Source organism: Amia ocellicauda, chromosome 5 (assembly GCF_036373705.1).
Source record: "Amia ocellicauda isolate fAmiCal2 chromosome 5, fAmiCal2.hap1, whole genome shotgun sequence".
In the NCBI taxonomy this organism is placed as follows: domain Eukaryota; kingdom Metazoa; phylum Chordata; class Actinopteri; order Amiiformes; family Amiidae; genus Amia; species Amia ocellicauda.
The window spans coordinates 45,159,793-45,179,422 of NC_089854.1; the positions used below are offsets into that span (position 1 = coordinate 45,159,793).

The following is a 19,630-nucleotide window of genomic DNA, read 5'->3' on the forward strand; positions in this document are numbered from 1 at the left end:
GTGTGTGTGTGTGTGGGGGGGGGGGTGTTGGGGGCATTCATTGTGAAAGATCACATTTATAAAACAGACAGGAGGGGCGATTTGACCGATTTCAAAATGAGGGGAGGACATTGCCACCTTGATCCCCCTTCAATCACGCCTATCCCTTCATGCAACTATGTTATCTAACGTGTATTGGATTTATTCTCCTCTATCCAAAGAGAATCAGGACCCACTGATTGTTTATCAGCGCCAGATATTTTAATCTTATTTATTTAATGTAATATTGGCTGGTTTAAAATGTAGCTGATCAGCTGCATTAGAAGTTACTGACGGTTTTTGAAATGGTGATTTAAACAATCGCAACTCGTATGCGCCATGACTCTCATCAGATTAACCAAAATTTCTCACGTGTCACGATGATGTCACTAATCAAGTCATGTGCACATAATGAGTATTTCGTCCTGAGCAATTTTGGTGAGAAAAAGTAAAATATACAATATTCCTGAAATTACCCTTGAAAAGAAAACCCCCCAGCTGCCCTGAGAGACATTGGCATACATTTCATTTCATGGACAAAGTTATGTTTCACACAAATAGCACCCGTAAAACATAATACTCCTATTTCTTTCAGAGAGCTTCCTCTTTCTCCTGGGTGGAGATCCAGTGACTGCGTTTTCATGCCAGCCACGCTTCAGTGGGTTTCTTTAGGGACAGAGAAAATAAGTACGTAAGATTCACAGGGAAGCTCTTTGTAGATTAACAGTTAATTAATTAATTAATTAGCTTAAATTAAGACAATTATTTTATTCCACTCCCTATTACATATCACAATCACACAATTCTGGAAATGTTTACTATCATTTGCAGAGAAATACACTACATTTCTAAACATCCTGGCTTACATTATCCTATAGAGATAATTATTTTAAAACAATGCATCTCTAGGCCAGCAACACTGCGCAGCTCTGCACAGGAGATGTGACTTTTCTAATGGGCCGTTTAAGGGCTGTTGCGATGGACAGGGCTGGACCGAATCAACATATTCACCTTCCCATGAATCACAAAGTGCAAACCTATCGCCATTTACTTCACTGTCAGAAGGCACATTCTACTACATATCAATCACAGATCACACACTTATAATCACTACGGGTTGCACTTGTATACATTGCAATCTGCACCTCTACTGTAAGACTCAGGGAAGAGGCATGTCTGATACAGTACAGTCACAGAGACTCCACTGGCTCTTGGGTACTCATAGTTTGGTACGAGCTTTAGGCTGGGGCTATATTCATATATTAGACTATGTTAATGGTGATTTGTTTATGTACTCTGCCAGGACAATCAGGCGTTCCCAGCTCTCAGTGTGAAGCTTTTGCAGTGTCCTACCTCTGGTCAAGCTGCGTAATGCTTCCTTTTCTTTCAGAGACCTTTCTCTTTTTCCTGGATGGAGATCCAGTGACTGCGTTTTCATGCCAGCCGCGCTTCAGTGGGTTTCTTTAGGGACAGAGAAAATAAGTATGTAAGATTCACAGGGAAGCTTTTTATACATTAAGTTTATTAATTCATTAATTAGCTTAAATGAAGACAATGATTTTATTCCACTCCGTACTACATATCACAATCACACAATTCTGGACATGTTTGCTATCATTTGCAGAGAAATACACTACATTTCTAAATATCCTGGCTTACATTATCCTATAGAGATAATTATTTTAAAACAATGCATCTCTAGGCCAGCAACACTGCGCAGCTCTGCACAGGAGATGTGACTTTTCTAATGGGCCGTTTAAGGGCTGTTGCGATGCACAGGGCTGGACCGAATCAACATTTTCACCTTCCCTTGAATCACAAAGTGTAAACCTATCGCCATTTACTTCACTGTCAGAAGGCACATTCTACTACATATCAATCACAGATCACACACTTATAATCACTACGGGTTGCACTTGTATACATTGCAATCTGCACCTCTACTGTAAGACTCAGGGAAGAGGCATGTCTGATACAGTACAGTCACAGAGACTCCACTGGCTCTTGGGTACTCATAGTTTGGTACGAGCTTTAGGCTGGGGCTATATTCATATATTAGACTATGTTAATGGTGATTTGTTTATGTACTCTGCCAGGACAATCAGGCGTTCCCAGCTCTCAGTGTGAAGCTTTTGCAGTGTCCTACCTCTGGTCAAGCTGCGTAATGCTTCCTTTTCTTTCAGAGACCTTTCTCTTTTTCCTGGATGGAGATCCAGTGACTGCGTTTTCATGCCAGCCGCGCTTCAGTGGGTTTCTTTAGGGACAGAGAAAATAAGTATGTAAGATTCACAGGGAAGCTTTTTATACATTAAGTTTATTAATTCATTAATTAGCTTAAATGAAGACAATGATTTTATTCCACTCCGTACTACATATCACAATCACACAATTCTGGACATGTTTGCTATCATTTGCAGAGAAATACACTACATTTCTAAATATCCTGGCTTACATTATCCTATAGAGATAATTATTTTAAAACAATGCATCTCTAGGCCAGCAACACTGCGCAGCTCTGCACAGGAGATGTGACATTTCTAATGGGCCGTTTAAGGGCTGTTGCGATGGACAGGGCTGGACCGAATCAACATATTCACCTTCCCATGAATCACAAAGTGCAAACCTATCGCCATTTACTTCTCTGTCACAAGGCACAATCTACTACTTATAAACACTACAGGTACAGGGTTGCACTTGAGTACATTGCAATCTGCACTTCTACTGTAAGACTCAGGGAAGAGGCATGTCTGATACAGTACAGTCACAGAGACACCACAGGCTCTTGGGTACTCATAGTTTGGTACGAGCTTTAGGCTGGGGCTATATTCATATATTAGACTATATTAATGGTGATTTGTTTCTGTACTCTGCCAGGACAAACAGGCGTTCCCGGCTCTCAATGTGAAGCTTTTGCAGTGTCCTACCTCTGGTCAAGCTGTGTAATGCTTCCTTTTCTTTCAGAGACCTTTCTCTTTTTCCTGGATGGAGATCCAGTGACTGCGTTGTCATGCCAGCCACGCTTCAGTGGGTTTCTTTAGGGACAGAGAAAATAAGTATGTAAGATTCACAGGGAAGCTTCTTATACATTAACAGTTAATTAATTAATTAATTCGCTTAAATGAAGACAATTATTTTATTCCACTCCCTACTACATATCACAATCACACAATTCTGGAAATGTTTGCTATCATTTGCAGAGAAATACACTACATTTCTAAATATCCTGGCTTACATTATCCTATAGAGATAATTATTTTAAAACAATGCATCTCTAGGCCAGCAACACTGCGCAGCTCTGCACAGGAGATGTGACTTTTCTAATGGGCCGTTTAAGGGCTGTTGCGATGGACAGGGCTGGACCGAATCAACATATTCACCTTCCCATGAATCACAAAGTGCAAACCTATCGCCATTTACTTCTCTGTCACAAGGCACAATCTACTACTTATAAACACTACAGGTACAGGGTTGCACTTGAGTACATTGCAATCTGCACTTCTACTGTAAGACTCAGGGAAGAGGCATGTCTGATACAGTACAGTCACAGAGACACCACAGGCTCTTGGGTACTCATAGTTTGGTACGAGCTTTAGGCTGGGGCTATATTCATATATTAGACTATATTAATGGTGATTTGTTTCTGTACTCTGCCAGGACAATCAGGCGTTCCCAGCTCTCAGTGTGAAGCTTTTGCAGTGTCCTACCTCTGGTCAAGCTGTGTAATGCTTCCTTTTCTTTCAGAGACCTTTCTCTTTTTCCTGGATGGAGATCCAGTGACTGCGTTGTCATGCCAGCCACGCTTCAGTGGGTTTCTTTAGGGACAGAGAAAATAAGTATGTAAGATTCACAGGGAAGCTTCTTATACATTAACAGTTAATTAATTAATTAATTCGCTTAAATGAAGACAATTATTTTATTCCACTCCCTACTACATGTCACAATCACACAATTCTGGAAATGTTTGCTATCATTTGCAGAGAAATACACTACATTTCTAAATATCCTGGCTTACATTATCCTATAGAGATAATTATTTTAAAACAATGCATCTCTAGGCCAGCAACACTGCGCAGCTCTGCACAGGAGATGTGACTTTTCTAATGGGCCGTTTAAGGGCTGTTGCGATGGACAGGGCTGGACCGAATCAACATATTCACCTTCCCATGAATCACAAAGTGCAAACCTATCGCCATTTACTTCACTGTCACAAGGCACAATCTACTACTTATAAACACTACAGGTACAGGGTTGCACTTGAGTACATTGCAATCTGCACTTCTACTGTAAGACTCAGGGAAGAGGCATGTCTGATACAGTACAGTCACAGAGACACCACTGGCTCTTGGGTACTCATAGTTTGGTACGAGCTTTAGGCTGGGGCTATATTCATATATTAGACTATATTAATGGTGATTTGTTTATGTACTCTGCCAGGACAATCAGGCGTTCCCAGCTCTCAGTGTGAAGCTTTTGCAGTGTCCTACCTCTGGTCAAGCTGCGTAATGCTTCCTTTTCTTTCAGAGACCTTTCTCTTTTTCCTGGATGGAGATCCAGTGACTGCGTTTTCATGCCAGCCGCGCTTCAGTGGGTTTCTTTAGGGACAGAGAAAATAAGTATGTAAGATTCAAAGGGAAGCTTTTTATACATTAAGTTTATTAATTCATTAATTAGCTTAAATGAAGACAATGATTTTATTCCACTCCGTACTACATATCACAATCACACAATTCTGGACATGTTTGCTATCATTTGCAGAGAAATACACTACATTTTTAAATATCCTGGCTTACATTATCCTATAGAGATAATTATTTTAAAACAATGCATCTCTAGGCCAGCAACACTGCGCAGCTCTGCACAGGAGATGTGACTTTTCTAATGGGCCGTTTAAGGGCTGTTGCGATGGACAGGGCTGGACCGAATCAACATATTCACCTTCCCATGAATCACAAAGTGCAAACCTATCGCCATTTACTTCTCTGTCACAAGGCACAATCTACTACTTATAAACACTACAGGTACAGGGTTGCACTTGAGTACATTGCAATCTGCACTTCTACTGTAAGACTCAGGGAAGAGGCATGTCTGATACAGTACAGTCACAGAGACACCACAGGCTCTTGGGTACTCATAGTTTGGTACGAGCTTTAGGCTGGGGCTATATTCATATATTAGACTATATTAATGGTGATTTGTTTCTGTACTCTGCCAGGACAATCAGGCGTTCCCAGCTCTCAGTGTGAAGCTTTTGCAGTGTCCTACCTCTGGTCAAGCTGTGTAATGCTTCCTTTTCTTTCAGAGACCTTTCTCTTTTTCCTGGATGGAGATCCAGTGACTGCGTTGTCATGCCAGCCACGCTTCAGTGGGTTTCTTTAGGGACAGAGAAAATAAGTATGTAAGATTCACAGGGAAGCTTCTTATACATTAACAGTTAATTAATTAATTAATTCGCTTAAATGAAGACAATTATTTTATTCCACTCCCTACTACATGTCACAATCACACAATTCTGGAAATGTTTGCTATCATTTGCAGAGAAATACACTACATTTCTAAATATCCTGGCTTACATTATCCTATAGAGATAATTATTTTAAAACAATGCATCTCTAGGCCAGCAACACTGCGCAGCTCTGCACAGGAGATGTGACTTTTCTAATGGGCCGTTTAAGGGCTGTTGCGATGGACAGGGCTGGACCGAATCAACATATTCACCTTCCCATGAATCACAAAGTGCAAACCTATCGCCATTTACTTCACTGTCACAAGGCACAATCTACTACTTATAAACACTACAGGTACAGGGTTGCACTTGAGTACATTGCAATCTGCACTTCTACTGTAAGACTCAGGGAAGAGGCATGTCTGATACAGTACAGTCACAGAGACACCACTGGCTCTTGGGTACTCATAGTTTGGTACGAGCTTTAGGCTGGGGCTATATTCATATATTAGACTATATTAATGGTGATTTGTTTATGTACTCTGCCAGGACAAACAGGCGTTCCCGGCTCTCAATGTGAAGCTTTTGCAGTGTCCTACCTCTGGTCAAGCTGTGTAATGCTCCCATTTCTATCAGAGACCTTTCTCTTTTTCCTGGATGGAGATCCAGTGACTGCGTTGTCATGCCAGCCACGCTTCAGTGGGTTTCTTTAGGGACAGAGAAAATAAGTATGTAAGATTCACAGGGAAGCTTCTTATACATTAACAGTTAATTAATTAATTAATTCGCTTAAATGAAGACAATTATTTTATTCCACTCCCTACTACATGTCACAATCACACAATTCTGGAAATGTTTGCTATCATTTGCAGAGAAATACACTACATTTCTAAATATCCTGGCTTACATTATCCTATAGAGATAATTATTTTAAAACAATGCATCTCTAGGCCAGCAACACTGCGCAGCTCTGCACAGGAGATGTGACTTTTCTAATGGGCCGTTTAAGGGCTGTTGCGATGGACAGGGCTGGACCGAATCAACATATTCACCTTCCCATGAATCACAAAGTGCAAACCTATCGCCATTTACTTCACTGTCACAAGGCACATTCTACTACATATCAATCACAGATCACACACTTATAATCACTACGGGTTGCACTTGTGTACATTGCAATCTGCACCTCTACTGTAAGACTCAGGGAAGAGGCATGTCTGATACAGTACAGTCACAGAGACACCACTGGCTCTTGGGTACTCATAGTTTGGTACGAGCTTTAGGCTGGGGCTATATTCATATATTAGACTATATTAATGGTGATTTGTTTATGTACTCTGCCAGGACAATCAGGCGTTCCCAGCTCTCAGTGTGAAGCTTTTGCAGTGTCCTACCTCTGGTCAAGCTGCGTAATGCTTCCTTTTCTATCAGAGACCTTTCTCTTTTTCCTGGATGGAGATCCAGTGACTGCGTTGTCATGCCAGCCACGCTTCAGTGGGTTTCTTTAGGGACAGAGAAAATAAGTATGTAAGATTCACAGGGAAGCTTCTTATACATTAACAGTTAATTAATTAATTAATTCGCTTAAATGAAGACAATTATTTTATTCCACTCCCTACTACATGTCACAATCACACAATTCTGGAAATGTTTGCTATCATTTGCAGAGAAATACACTACATTTCTAAATATCCTGGCTTACATTATCCTATAGAGATAATTATTTTAAAACAATGCAACTCTAGGCCAGCAACACTGCGCAGCTCTGCACAGGAGGTGTGACTTTTCTAACGGGCCGTTTAAGGGCTGTTGCGATGCACAGGGCTGGACTGAATCAACATTTTCACCTTCCCATGAATCACAAAGTGTAAACCTATCGCCATTTACTTCACTGTCAGAAGGCACATTCTACTACATATCAATCACAGATCACACACTTATAATCACTACGGGTTGCACTTGTGTACATTGCAATCTGCACCTCTACTGTAAGACTCAGGGAAGAGGCATGTCTGATACAGTACAGTCACAGAGACACCACTGGCTCTTGGGTACTCTTAGTTTGGTACGAGCTTTAGGCTGGGGCTATATTCATATATTAGACTATGTTAATGGTGATTTGTTTATGTACTCTGCCAGGACAATCAGGTGTTCCCAGCTCTCAGTGTGAAGCTTTTGCAGTGTCCTACCTCTGGTCAAGCTGCGTAATGCTTCCTTTTCTTTCAGAGACCTTTCTCTTTTTCCTGGGTGGAGATCCAGTGACTGCGTTTTCATGCCAGCCGCGCTTCAGTGGGTTTCTTTAGGGACAGAGAAAATAAGTATGTAAGAGTCACAGGGAAGCTTTTTATACATTAACAGTTTATTAATTCATTAATTAGCTTAAATGAAGACTATGATTTTATTCCACTCCGTACTACATATCACAATCACACAATTCTGGACATATTTGCTATCATTTGCAGAGAAATACACTACATTTCTAAATATCCTGGCTTACATTATCCTATAGAGATCATTATTTTAAAACAATGCATCTCTAGGCCAGCAACACTGCGCAGCTCTGCACAGGAGATGTGACTTTTCTAATGGGCCGTTTAAGGGCTGTTGCGATGGACAGGGCTGGACCGAATCAACATATTCACCTTCCCATGAATCACAAAGTGCAAACCTATCGCCATTTACTTCACTGTCACAAGGCACAATCTACTACTTATAAACACTACAGGTACAGGGTTGCACTTGAGTACATTGCAATCTGCACTTCTACTGTAAGACTCAGAGAAGAGGCATGTCAGATACAGTACAGTCACAGAGACTCCACTGGCTCTTGGGTACTCATAGTTTGGTACGAGCCTTAGGCTGGGGCTATATTCATATATTAGACTATATTAATGGTGATTTGTTTCTGTACTCTGCCAGGACAAACAGGCGTTCCCGGCTCTCAATGTGAAGCTTTTGCAGTGTCCTACCTCTGGTCAAGCTGTGTAATGCTCCCATTTCTATCAGAGACCTTTCTCTTTTTCCTGGATGGAGATCCAGTGACTGCGTTGTCATGCCAGCCACGCTTCAGTGGGTTTCTTTAGGGACAGAGAAAATAAGTATGTAAGATTCACAGGGAAGCTTTTTATACATTAACAGTTTATTAATTCATTAATTAGCTTAAATGAAGACAATGATTTTATTCCACTCCGTACTACATATAAATCACATGTCAGAAATAAAAACAAACGCGTTTCTAGCTCACTTACCTCGACTCCCCCAGTTCTCTCCTCTGGTTGTGTGTAGTTTGTGGCTGGTTGGTGGATGTGCTGGGGGCAACACTGTTGTCCATGTTGACCCCACGCCTGCAAACCTCCATCCAATGGAAACAAGACTGGATGCTGGGCAAGAGTAGGGGAATAAGATGGAATGCATTAGGAATAAGTATCTCCACGTTCTTAGCACTAGCTTTAAAACTGTAGTCAATCCCTAACAGGTCTGGAAAAGCAGCAAAGCCAGAGATTTAGTTTCCATGGGTGTCTAACAGATAAAGGCTGATGGTATTATACTTTCATTTGGAGGACTTCAGAAGTCCTGTACCTCGACACAAGGAAATACTCTTGCTTTGAAACTATCCAGGTTACATTAAGGTCAGCAAATAGATTCCAAAATCTCACAGCTTATGTGTAGTGTTATAATCATTTGTACTTTTCTACCGGGAGCATTTTTTATTACAAACAAATGCAAATTTCCTTTTCAATAAGAACATGTAGTGATTGCTCTTCAAATTCAAGATAATACCTTAAATATTTTAGTTTGAATTCTAGTATGACTAACATTTTAAGCTAATATTTTATTCATATTATAATATTTTAGTTTGAATTGCCTTCACAAAGGCAATTAAAAACTGGATTATAGCAGCATCATTACGACTATTTCCAATGGTTACAATTCAGAACCGTTCCTCATATTGAGGTTCTTATTTCTCTTTCCCCACAAAAAACTCCAATGTCAAGATACATATTCATCAACTGAAAACACAGTGGATCTCATGATTCAGCTCGACAGCTATTTCCTGCCTATTACAGGAAACACAACACAAGCACGCTCTTCAAAGTGTACAGTTTTTGTTTTTATCCCCTGCCCTATTAACACGTACTGTCTGCTGGGGGGGAAATCGTGGAGATGTGTCATTGTGATGAAGGGATGATTCAGAATTTCACTGGGGGTGATCCTTTTCTCTGAGTCAATCGTCAGCATCTTCTTCAGCAGGTCCACAAACTCCCGCCGGTCTGCCAGTTTGGCCCACAGGTCACTTCCTTCCAGCTCAGTTCGCATATTGATCTGTGGAGTAATATTAGGGGAATTCTTCATAATGCCTGCTTTTTCCCAAAACAATTATACATTGTAAGGTGAATTTAATACAAATAAAACTTCCAAAGTTGAAAACAACTAAATACAAGATATTGGATCAGAAAATCTTGATAATATTTTCAAAATGGTGAGAAGGTGAGTGTGTGTGTGTGTGGTCAGTCTTGTTCTTACAGATACATTTGGTAGATGACAGGAGGCACAGTCAATTAATCATACACTGCTTGAAATCAAAATTAAATATTTTGAAGGCATCTTTGGGGTCTATAAACATAGTTAAAATGCAGCGTCAAACAAGTGCAAGTGTTTGAGGGATTACATACCTGTGCAACATCATCCAAGCAGTTGAAGATGTACTTCCTCTGCTCTTTCCATTCGATCCCTGTCTCTAATGGAGTCTGTGGATTCAGGAGTTGATTTTACACAGGTGTCACTCTCACCACACCGAGAGCCCTAATATACAGCAAAGGCTATTTCCAAAATATTTTTTAACTAGGCCAAATGTGTGCTTGATGATTATAAAATTGAAATGTATCAATTTAACTCGGGCTGGGTGTAATCCCTTCCTGATAATATTATAAACACACACACACACACAAACACACACGCACACAAAATGACAGTGGTTTGCAGTGCAACATTTTAAATAAGCTTCTGCAGATGCATCAAACTAATGTCTTTCTATACAGCTTCATGTACAGAGCTCATTGTCTTTGAATGGTATAGTCATTCACATTAGCAGAAGCAGCTGTGTTGAGATCTTACCCTCAGTCTCCACAGATGGTAGGGCAAGTCTGGGTCTCTGGCAAAGTACTTAGTCGTCTCTGTCCCTGCACTTAGCAGGTGGTCTGCTGGGAAACCCAGCGTCTGAATGATGTACCGAATCTAGAAAAAACATAAAATATATAAAGCAAAAGCAACCAAGAGAAATGTTGGATTTTCAAAAACCTGAACCAGGAGAAAGGTTTTCCTAACAGTGCTCTATAGGCCAGCACTTTTTCAGAGCTAGGAACTAACCATCTGGTTTTGGGGGGGTATAATTTAGTCTGGATACTTTAAACTAGGAACAGGATTAATTAATATGCAGCTCTTTAACTTTTTATTTGCAGAAACTGGTTATATGCAAATTATTTTATACAAATGGTTAATAAGTGACCTGAGCAGGTTTTAAAAATGAATTGAAATACTAGAGAGAATGTAAATAAACGTATTTGGATACATATATCACTGCAGCATTCTAACTTATTTTGAGTATACTTCTACTGAAATACATGTTTTAGGAATGCAATACAACAGGTGTACCAGTGGAACTAACAAAAATATGTATTGTATTTTGTAATACTTATCTCTTGTAATAAAGGATTACATAAACAAGTCATCATTAATTTCTATTAAAGATTCTAGTGTCTTTTTCAGTATTCCTTAAGGGCAAGAAGCAGCTTCTCCAAAAATACATAGGGTTATACTTGCCCACATTTGATCTGTACATTTTCTCACACAAACATATGGTAATGATTACATACCTGCAATTATTTTATCATTAAGAGGAGGTGTTTTTCCTTCTTTTAAAAAACTCTACAGATGCAATTGTAATTTTGTGACGTGCAATTTATTCAACAATGTGTACCTTATGGCATGGAAATACAAGTTGGGCCTCCGTCTCACAATATAAATAATATGGCAGCCCAAAACAATAAGCTGCTGTACCTTGCATGATGCCTATGCATGTTAACACATTCTGCAGCTCAGTTCTGAACACTGTACAAACATACAAAGAAATGTACAGTTGTGCTTTTCCCATAAGGGTGCACTGAGACGTCAGTGCTGCGCAGTTCTGTGTTCATAGAGTACAGCACAGGCCAGGGTGCAGACTATAGTTGGACTGGACAGAAAAGGCAGCTTCCAGCACTTACCTGATCATGGGTTGATGCCCCAGGGAACAGAGGAGTCCCCAAAAACAGTTCTGCAATGATGCAGCCCAGGGACCACATATCGATGGCTTCAGAAACGCGCAGGCCAAGGATCATCTCTGGAGCCCTGCAGAGACATGACATAAAGAAGCAGTGGGTTCAGTGTGGAGCAAGAGAGGCAAGAAATACACAGGATTTCAGATGGGGTGACTCTATAACCCTAAGGCCTGCTGTAACAAAGCCAACATCCCACAGTGAGGATACAAAACTAACAAAATCTGTAAAGAAGGAAGAACCAGCTGTACTTTTGGGAACAGATGTTTCACAATGTTTCCTATTTTTTGTTAGCTTCCCTATCTCCAGTTCACTGCTCCTTCCCTGTGCCGAAGCAACACTGTCATCTCTTGGAAACACTGCAGTATCAGCATCTCTCCAGATTTCTCCTTGTATATTACTAGAACCTCAGTTAAACAGTCCAGTCTGGTTTTCTATATTCCATACTGGCAAACAAGCCACCGTCTCCTCTTTACAATGTCAGCTACTGTACTGCAAGTTCTTAAACTTCATATTCCATTTAACTCATTTAAATTCTGCTGTGGAGGACATCTGAAGTGAACGTAACTGTCTTCAGCCTAGTAAAAGCTTGGCACTGAATGGGCTTGGTGTACAGCACCAACAAAAAAGATATTAAAGAGCATGCTCCAGAATTTCCTCTCATTTCAAGGTCATGAGTGTAGTTCTCACCATGAAAATATACATAGAAATGCTGACAAAGTTTTCGAATGTAAGATTAATGCTGGGGCACCAGCACTCAGCCAGCTTCCTCACTACAAATACAAATGTACTTTTCAATCAAACAACGTCTTTGCCCCCACCTTAGAAATACTCGGGAAAGAGCATAAAACCCTCAAGAAAGACAGCCGCTCACATCCCCACACAAAAAACAACCCAGAGGTGAGTATTTTTCCCCTTTAGAATCCTGTGTGCTGCCATGCATTTAATACAGGACATATTCTTTAATGGAGTTCACATAGTGCTCTGAGTCAATGTTGTAAACACACTAGTTTTTGCTTACACTGAATTTGATTGAATAGTTTTTCAGGAACAATATTTTATAGTCCAGTAGCAAAACAGGCTCAACTAAAGATGCTTAGGTAAAGGCCTAAGCTTATGTTGGTGAAATCTAGTTTCCTGCCCAGATTAAAAAGTTGTTTTGTCATCCACAGTCTTTTTTTTTTGGTCTCCTCCCATTTTCACTCCCATATTTTACAGATACTGGCCTTAATGTGCTTAAAAACTATACATCTTAATGTATTATGTGCATTACGTGAACACAAAAGACTGAATCCAGAGTTGTATTTAGAAAACACGATGCCACCTAGCTTTACCTGTAATATCTGGTCTGCAGGTAGGCAGGGAAATCTGTTTGTGAAACATGGGTGGCCAAGCCAAAGTCGATCAGCTTGACTCTGCATGGCTGTCTCTCCTGGTCCACTAACATGATATTGTCAGGCTTGAGGTCGGCGTGGATGATCCCCAAGCTCTTCAGTTTCAGCAGGGCAGTGGCTAACTGCTGCAGGATTGGCCGGATGATCTCAAGTGGCAGAGGCCCTCTGTTGAGGATGTTGTACAGGCTCTTGTCCAGCATCTCAAAAACGATGCACATGTGGCCCTTGTGCTGGAACCATTCGATTGCTCGGACAATGCTGCTGTTCTTAGTGCTCTCTCTGGTCAGTATCTCCAGAATGAAGATTTCAATCTGAACCTGCTGCTGATAGTCTGGGTGTTTGCTGAGGACCTTGATGGCCACAGTCTCATTGGTTTTCAATTTCAAGCACTTCACCACCTGGCCATAAGTACCCCGGCCCAGGTACTCCTGTACTTTATAGGTGCTCGTATGGGAATAGAGCAACTCATGCTGTTTCAGATGGTAGTGCCCCTCTCCATTGTAGCCAGAGGACGTGGAGGTCTCAGGGGGCGTGGAGGAGGTGAAGGTGGTGGCCTCAGAGGTCCTCCAGCCATTGCTATTGATCTGCTCTCTCCTGTGCCTATGCCTGCAATAAGTCTCCGGCACATTGGCTGAGTTGCCGGGTAGGTTGAGTGCAATTCTTCTCAAAAACTGCAACAAATTGCTTTAAAAAGTTAGACCTGAAAGACATATAAAGCAAAGGCAGAAATGTGAGACACAACCAATATACATTGCCAGCTTTCAGGAGTTCACAGCAGTTCAATCACACTGGCCTTAGTCAACAAACATTACTATGTTAAGGAAAGAAAGAAAAAGTGTACAGTAGAAAAATAAATCTTCAACTGAGCCTTTACCTCTTACAAAGATTGATATTAAGCCCCATTCACACTGAAATGCCGCCAAATTGCAGGCAAATTGCTGGCAACGTTTGCCTGATTTTTCCTGTTGCCCCCCCATTCACAATTGCTTTGAATGCGGGAAAATTGCCGACAAGGATGCATTCACACAGAAAACAGAGATTGCCGGCAAGAGCGCAGTGGCCCTGGGACCGAGACGCTACAGAAGCCCGTGGATTCGAGAGAGGAGCCCCGGACCGGCCCTGTGGACGTGTCTGTACAAGTAAAATACTCCGAGATGGATATTTAGGAGACGTCACACTACTGTGTTATTGTATATTTTTATAAAGTCAAAACAATCACCATTCGGCAGCCCTACGCTGATTATAATATTCACAAATATAGTAGCCCATTGCTGTGTTCTGTATAACTGCATGCAGTGTTTAATAGACAGCTGGATGCGTCATAATTCAGACTGTTGTCATATGATTATGAAAATGAATTGCTTTGCTGGTCAGATCTGCGCACATTGTGCACAAAATGAACGCATCCATGTATTATTTGGTTGTATCAGAAATAGTCAAATGTGTTAAGACTACATGTAGTAAATTTATTGCTGTCATTATTATTATTAATTTATTGTCAGACCTTACAAATAAGAGCAATACAAAGTGCGAAACTACAGTGCAGTTCAAAGCATAATGCAATTTACAATTTACACGCGTCTATACGAAATATACAGTGAACAATACAATGTAGTCATATGTTATGTTATTTGCTGCCATATATGCAACAATCATGTAAAATGTAAATATCCGGTGTTTCATTAATACAAAAGGAACCGAGCTCACTTGATTATTGCAATATGATCGGAGTCCTGAGAAAACACGGAAGTGAATCATGAAAACGAGCCCGAGTTACGAGCTGAGCAGTTTGTACACAAGACAGTGAGCAGCAGCGCCGACTGATACCTTGTGTCTCAGCAAACGAGTCGAACCGATTTCATTGTAAACGAACCCAGTGTGAGGGGTAACACGTTTGCCTGTATAGAGATACTATATTTTGTATTATTTATTAGTACATAACTTCTGACATGTGCGTCAATAGTTAGCATTACGTACGCCAACCCGTTGGTTCATCATTAACACTCAGAATTGCTGCTACTATATTATTTTCAACCTCTGCCATTTCTAACAACCCGGTCCGTTTCTGGTTACGGTCAGTTCTTATTCAAAGGTGGTTTAACCTTGTGTTGTGGTCGCAAAAATGCGCCCCTATTCAGATTGGTTACGCAGTTAGCTGACGCTGTGCGTCGACACGCAAGGACTTGAATTTGGCGGCAATCATTTTCCTGCTCCATTCAAACAGACACGTAGCCAGCAAATTGCAACGATTTGCCGGCAATGACCCATTCGCACAGACCTTGTCGGCAACAAAATGTTTCATTTTGAATGGGGTTTTACTCACCCAAAGCAAATATCGAACACATCTTCAATTGTCCAACTTCAGCTTCAACAGAACAAGGATTTGACTGATGCTTGGGATCTGGTACTATTTATATGAAGACTACGAAGTAGAATTTACTTGTGACGTATTATTAGTGGGCGTGGTCTCAGTTACTATGGTGACGTCGTCTCACAGACATGTATAGACACAATAGACACTGCTAAAAAGTCGATGCTGCGTATACATGCATTCACTAAACCCAGTTTATACCTCAATAAACTATATTCCCAAACCTATAAAGCTACGGTAGCGCTTCAATGTGTGTGTATGTGTATATATATATATATATATATATATTTTTTTTTTTTTTTTCTCAATCATGCCGAGTGCAGAGTGCAGAGATGTATAACAATATAACGGTTATATTGATCTAAAAGCTTGTGTTTTTATTATTAATTTTTAATTGGCTGTAGCTGATATTTAAATCAATAAATACAAATATAATCACAATACCAACTTACCTAGAACACAAAGAAATGTTGATGTTGTTAGTTTATTGTGGGGAACATCACAGGTCAGGACAGGAGGTCGTATTTGGGACAGAATAAAACGAATGACAAAACGGAATGCCCATTGAATGTAACGGGGAGTGGAATGCCCATAGACTACAATGAGGAAAACTCCCACACAGGAATCCTTTAAAATAACCCCATATAAAACATAAAAGTGGAACTGCCTGGTATATCGAAAATGCACTTTAAATGTAGCAAATAGGATTGACTGCATATATATACAGTGAGGGAAAAAATAATTTGATCCCCTGCTGATTTTGTAAGTTTGCCCACTGACAAAGAAATGATCAGTCTATAATTTTAATGCTAGGTGTATTTTAACAGTGAGAGACAGAATAACAACAAAAAAATCCAGAAAAACGCATTTCAAAAAAGTTATAAATTGATTGGCTAGGCCACTCCAGGACTTTAATGTGCTTCTTTTTGAGCCACTCCTTTGTTGCCTTGGCTGTGTGTTTTGGGTCATTGTTATGCTGGAATACCCATCCACGACCCATTTTCAATGCCCTGGCTGAGGGAAGGAGGTTCTCACCCAAGATTTGATGGTACATTGCACCGCATCAAAGGGACGATGGACGGGGCCGTTGTCCTGTCCCCTTAGCAGAAAAACACCCCAAAGCATAATATTTCCACCTCCATGTTTTACGGTGGGGATGGTGTTCTTGGGGTCATAGGCAGCATTCCTCCTCCTCCAAACACAGCGAGTTGAGTTGATGCCAAAGAGCTCGATTTTGGTCTCATCTGACCACAACACTTTCACCCAGTTCTCCTCTGAATCATTCAGATGTTCACTGGCAAACTTCAGACGGGCCTGTACATTTCAGTCCTTCACGGCATATTGTGTTACCAATTGTTTTCTTGGTGACTATGGTCCCAGCTGCCTTGAGATCATTAACAAGATCCTCCCGTGTAGTTCTGGGCTGATTCCTCACCGTTCTCATGATCATTGAAACTCCACGAGGTGAGATCTTGCATGGAACCCCGGACCAAGGGAGACTGACAGTTATTTTGTGTTTCTTCCATTTGCGAATAATCGCACCAACTGTTGACACCTTCTCACCAAACTGCTTGGCGATGGTCTTGTAGCCCATTCCAGCCTTGTGTAGGTCTACAATCTTGTCCCTGACATCCTTGGACAGCTCTTTGGTCTTGGCCATGGTGGAGAGTTTGGAATCTGATTGATTGATTGCTTCTGTGGACAGGTGTCTTTTATACAGGTAACCTTTAAGAGAGTGCTCCTAATCTCAGCTCGTTACCTGTATAAAAGACACCTGGGAGCCAGAAATCTTGCTGGTTGATAGGGGATCAAATACTTATTTCCCTCATTAACATGCAAATCAATTTATAACTGTTTTGAAATGCGTTTTTTCTGGATTTTTTTGTTGTTATTCTGTCTCTCACTGTTAAAATACACCTACCATTAAAATTATAGACTGATCATTTATTTGTCAGTGGGCAAACGTACAAAATCAGTAGGGGATCAAATTTTTCACTATTCCAAGCATGTCATTCCATGGAAATCAGCTGTCATTACACTTGTATTTTTTTATATGAGGTTATTTTAAAGAAAGTGAATACAGGATTTTAAAATCCCAGTCCAGGATTTGGCGATATAGGCAGTCAAACCTATTTGTGCTGTTTTCAGTGCGTTTTCGATAATTCAGGCCTGTCATTCCATGTCATTCCACTTTTATGTTTTATCTGAGGTTATTTTAAAGAAAGATTATTTAGGATTTTAGGATTCCTGTGTGGGATTTGGAGATACAGACCATGCTTCTGTTTTCCCCATTGTACTCTATGGGCATTCCATTCACCATGGCATTATAGTCAATGGGCATTTCGTTTTGTCATTCGTTTTAGTCTGTCCTTTTATTTTACAGAAACATCTCTTTACAAACAGCAAATTGGTATAAAATATGGGTTTGTAATGTGTGATATTGTCTGATATTTCGTCAACACTGCTGAATGATGTATGCATTATGATTGTATGAACGTTTACCGTTTCAGAGATCAGTGATATTTTGAAAATGGATATACACCGATCAGCCATAAGATTATGACCACCTGCCTAATATTGTGTAGGTCCCCCTTTTGCCGCCAAAACAGCCCTGACCCGTCGAGGCATGGACTCCACTAGACCTCTGAAGGTGTGCTGTGGTATCTGGCACCAAGATGTTAGCAGCAGATCCTTTAAGTCCTGTAAGTTGCAAGGTTTGTCCAGCACATCCCACAGATGCTTGATTGGATTGAGATCTGGGGAATTTGGAGGCCAAGTCAACACCTTGAACTCGTTGTTGTGTTCCGCAAACCATTCCTGAACCATTTTTGCTTTGTGGCAAGGCACATTAATCTGCTGAAAGAGGCCAATGCCATCAGGGAATACCTTGTCCAAAGGGTGTACGTGGTCTGCAACAATGCTTAGGTAGGTGGTACATGTCAAAGTAACATCCACATGAATGGCAGGACCCAAGGTTTCCCAGCAGAACATTGCCCAAAGCATCACACTGCCTGCACTGGCTTGCCTTCTTCCCATAGTGCATCCTGGTGCCATGTGTTCTCCAGGTAAGCGACGCACACACACCCGGCCATCCACATGATGTAAAAAAAATATGTGATTCATCAGACTAGGCCACCTTTTTCCATTGCCCATTGTAGGCACTTTCGGCAGTGTATAGGGGTCAGCATGGGCACCCTGACTGGTCTGCGGCTACGCAGCCCCATACGCAACAAACTGTGATGCACTGTGTGTTCTGACACCTTTCTATCAGAACCAGCATTCATTTTTTCAGCAATTTGAGCTACAATAGGATCGGACCACACGGGCCAGCCTTCGCTCCCCACATGCATCAATGAGCCTTGGCCACCCATGACCCTGTCGCCGGTTCAGCGCTTTTCCTTCCTTGGACCACTTTTGATAGGTACTGACCACTGCAGACCGGGAACACCCCACAAGAGCTTCAGTTTTCGAGATGCTCTGACCCAGTTGTCTAGCCATCACAATTTGGCCCTTGTCAAAGTCGCTCAGATCCTTACGCTTGCCCATTTTTCCTGCTTCTAACACATCAACTTTGAGGACTAAATGTCTTGCTGCCTAATATATCCCACCCACTGACAGATGCCATGATAACGAGATTATCAGTGTTATTCACTTCACCTGTCACTGGTCATAATGTTATGGCTGATCGGTGTATTGCATTTTGATATAAATCAGGAATGTCAAATGTCGCGTTTTGGGTTGGGGGGGAGCAGTTTTTAGCATTGGGATTATAAAACATAACTCATTTTAGATTAAACTGTATACTATGTGAAAATGGTACCCTCTAGCAGTATATCCATAGCAAGAACTTGAATTATGTGTGGAATTGGCTTAATTATCACGTTTTGCCACGAAGCTCTTCAAATGTTTGCTCAGTAATAGGGGTGTAACGATTTCCCACATTTTGTATTTAGTTCAATTTTCGATTGTAGTTGTTATTTTTCTTCACACACTTGTCTCCAAATTAATAACCTTTTTTGATAAAAAAACAAAAAAATATTTTAACACTGCCAGTCAGGAAATGAACAATAACAGTATTAACAGTAAACAA

General features: G+C 40.8%; 1 protein-coding gene across 1 annotated transcript in view; it reads right to left on the bottom strand.

Moving 5' to 3' along the window:
* The window catches only part of LOC136749046 (uncharacterized), a 57,423-nt gene extending 42,051 nt beyond the window's left edge, over positions 1–15,372 (bottom strand). The window contains exons 1-17 of the mRNA XM_066702985.1: positions 15,317–15,372; positions 13,110–13,853; positions 11,725–11,848; positions 10,577–10,696; positions 10,135–10,209; positions 9,600–9,784; positions 8,710–8,841; positions 8,431–8,538; positions 7,651–7,758; positions 6,856–6,963; positions 6,061–6,168; positions 5,281–5,388; positions 4,503–4,610; positions 3,723–3,830; positions 2,943–3,050; positions 2,165–2,272; positions 1,372–1,479 (exon numbers count right to left, since the gene is read on the bottom strand). Coding sequence (XP_066559082.1) covers positions 1,372–1,479; positions 2,165–2,272; positions 2,943–3,050; positions 3,723–3,830; positions 4,503–4,610; positions 5,281–5,388; positions 6,061–6,168; positions 6,856–6,963; positions 7,651–7,758; positions 8,431–8,538; positions 8,710–8,841; positions 9,600–9,784; positions 10,135–10,209; positions 10,577–10,696; positions 11,725–11,848; positions 13,110–13,853; positions 15,317–15,372 — 2,516 coding nt within the window. The remainder of the gene's footprint in view (positions 1–1,371; positions 1,480–2,164; positions 2,273–2,942; positions 3,051–3,722; positions 3,831–4,502; positions 4,611–5,280; positions 5,389–6,060; positions 6,169–6,855; positions 6,964–7,650; positions 7,759–8,430; positions 8,539–8,709; positions 8,842–9,599; positions 9,785–10,134; positions 10,210–10,576; positions 10,697–11,724; positions 11,849–13,109; positions 13,854–15,316) is intronic.
* Positions 15,373–19,630: the final 4,258 nt, after the last annotated feature.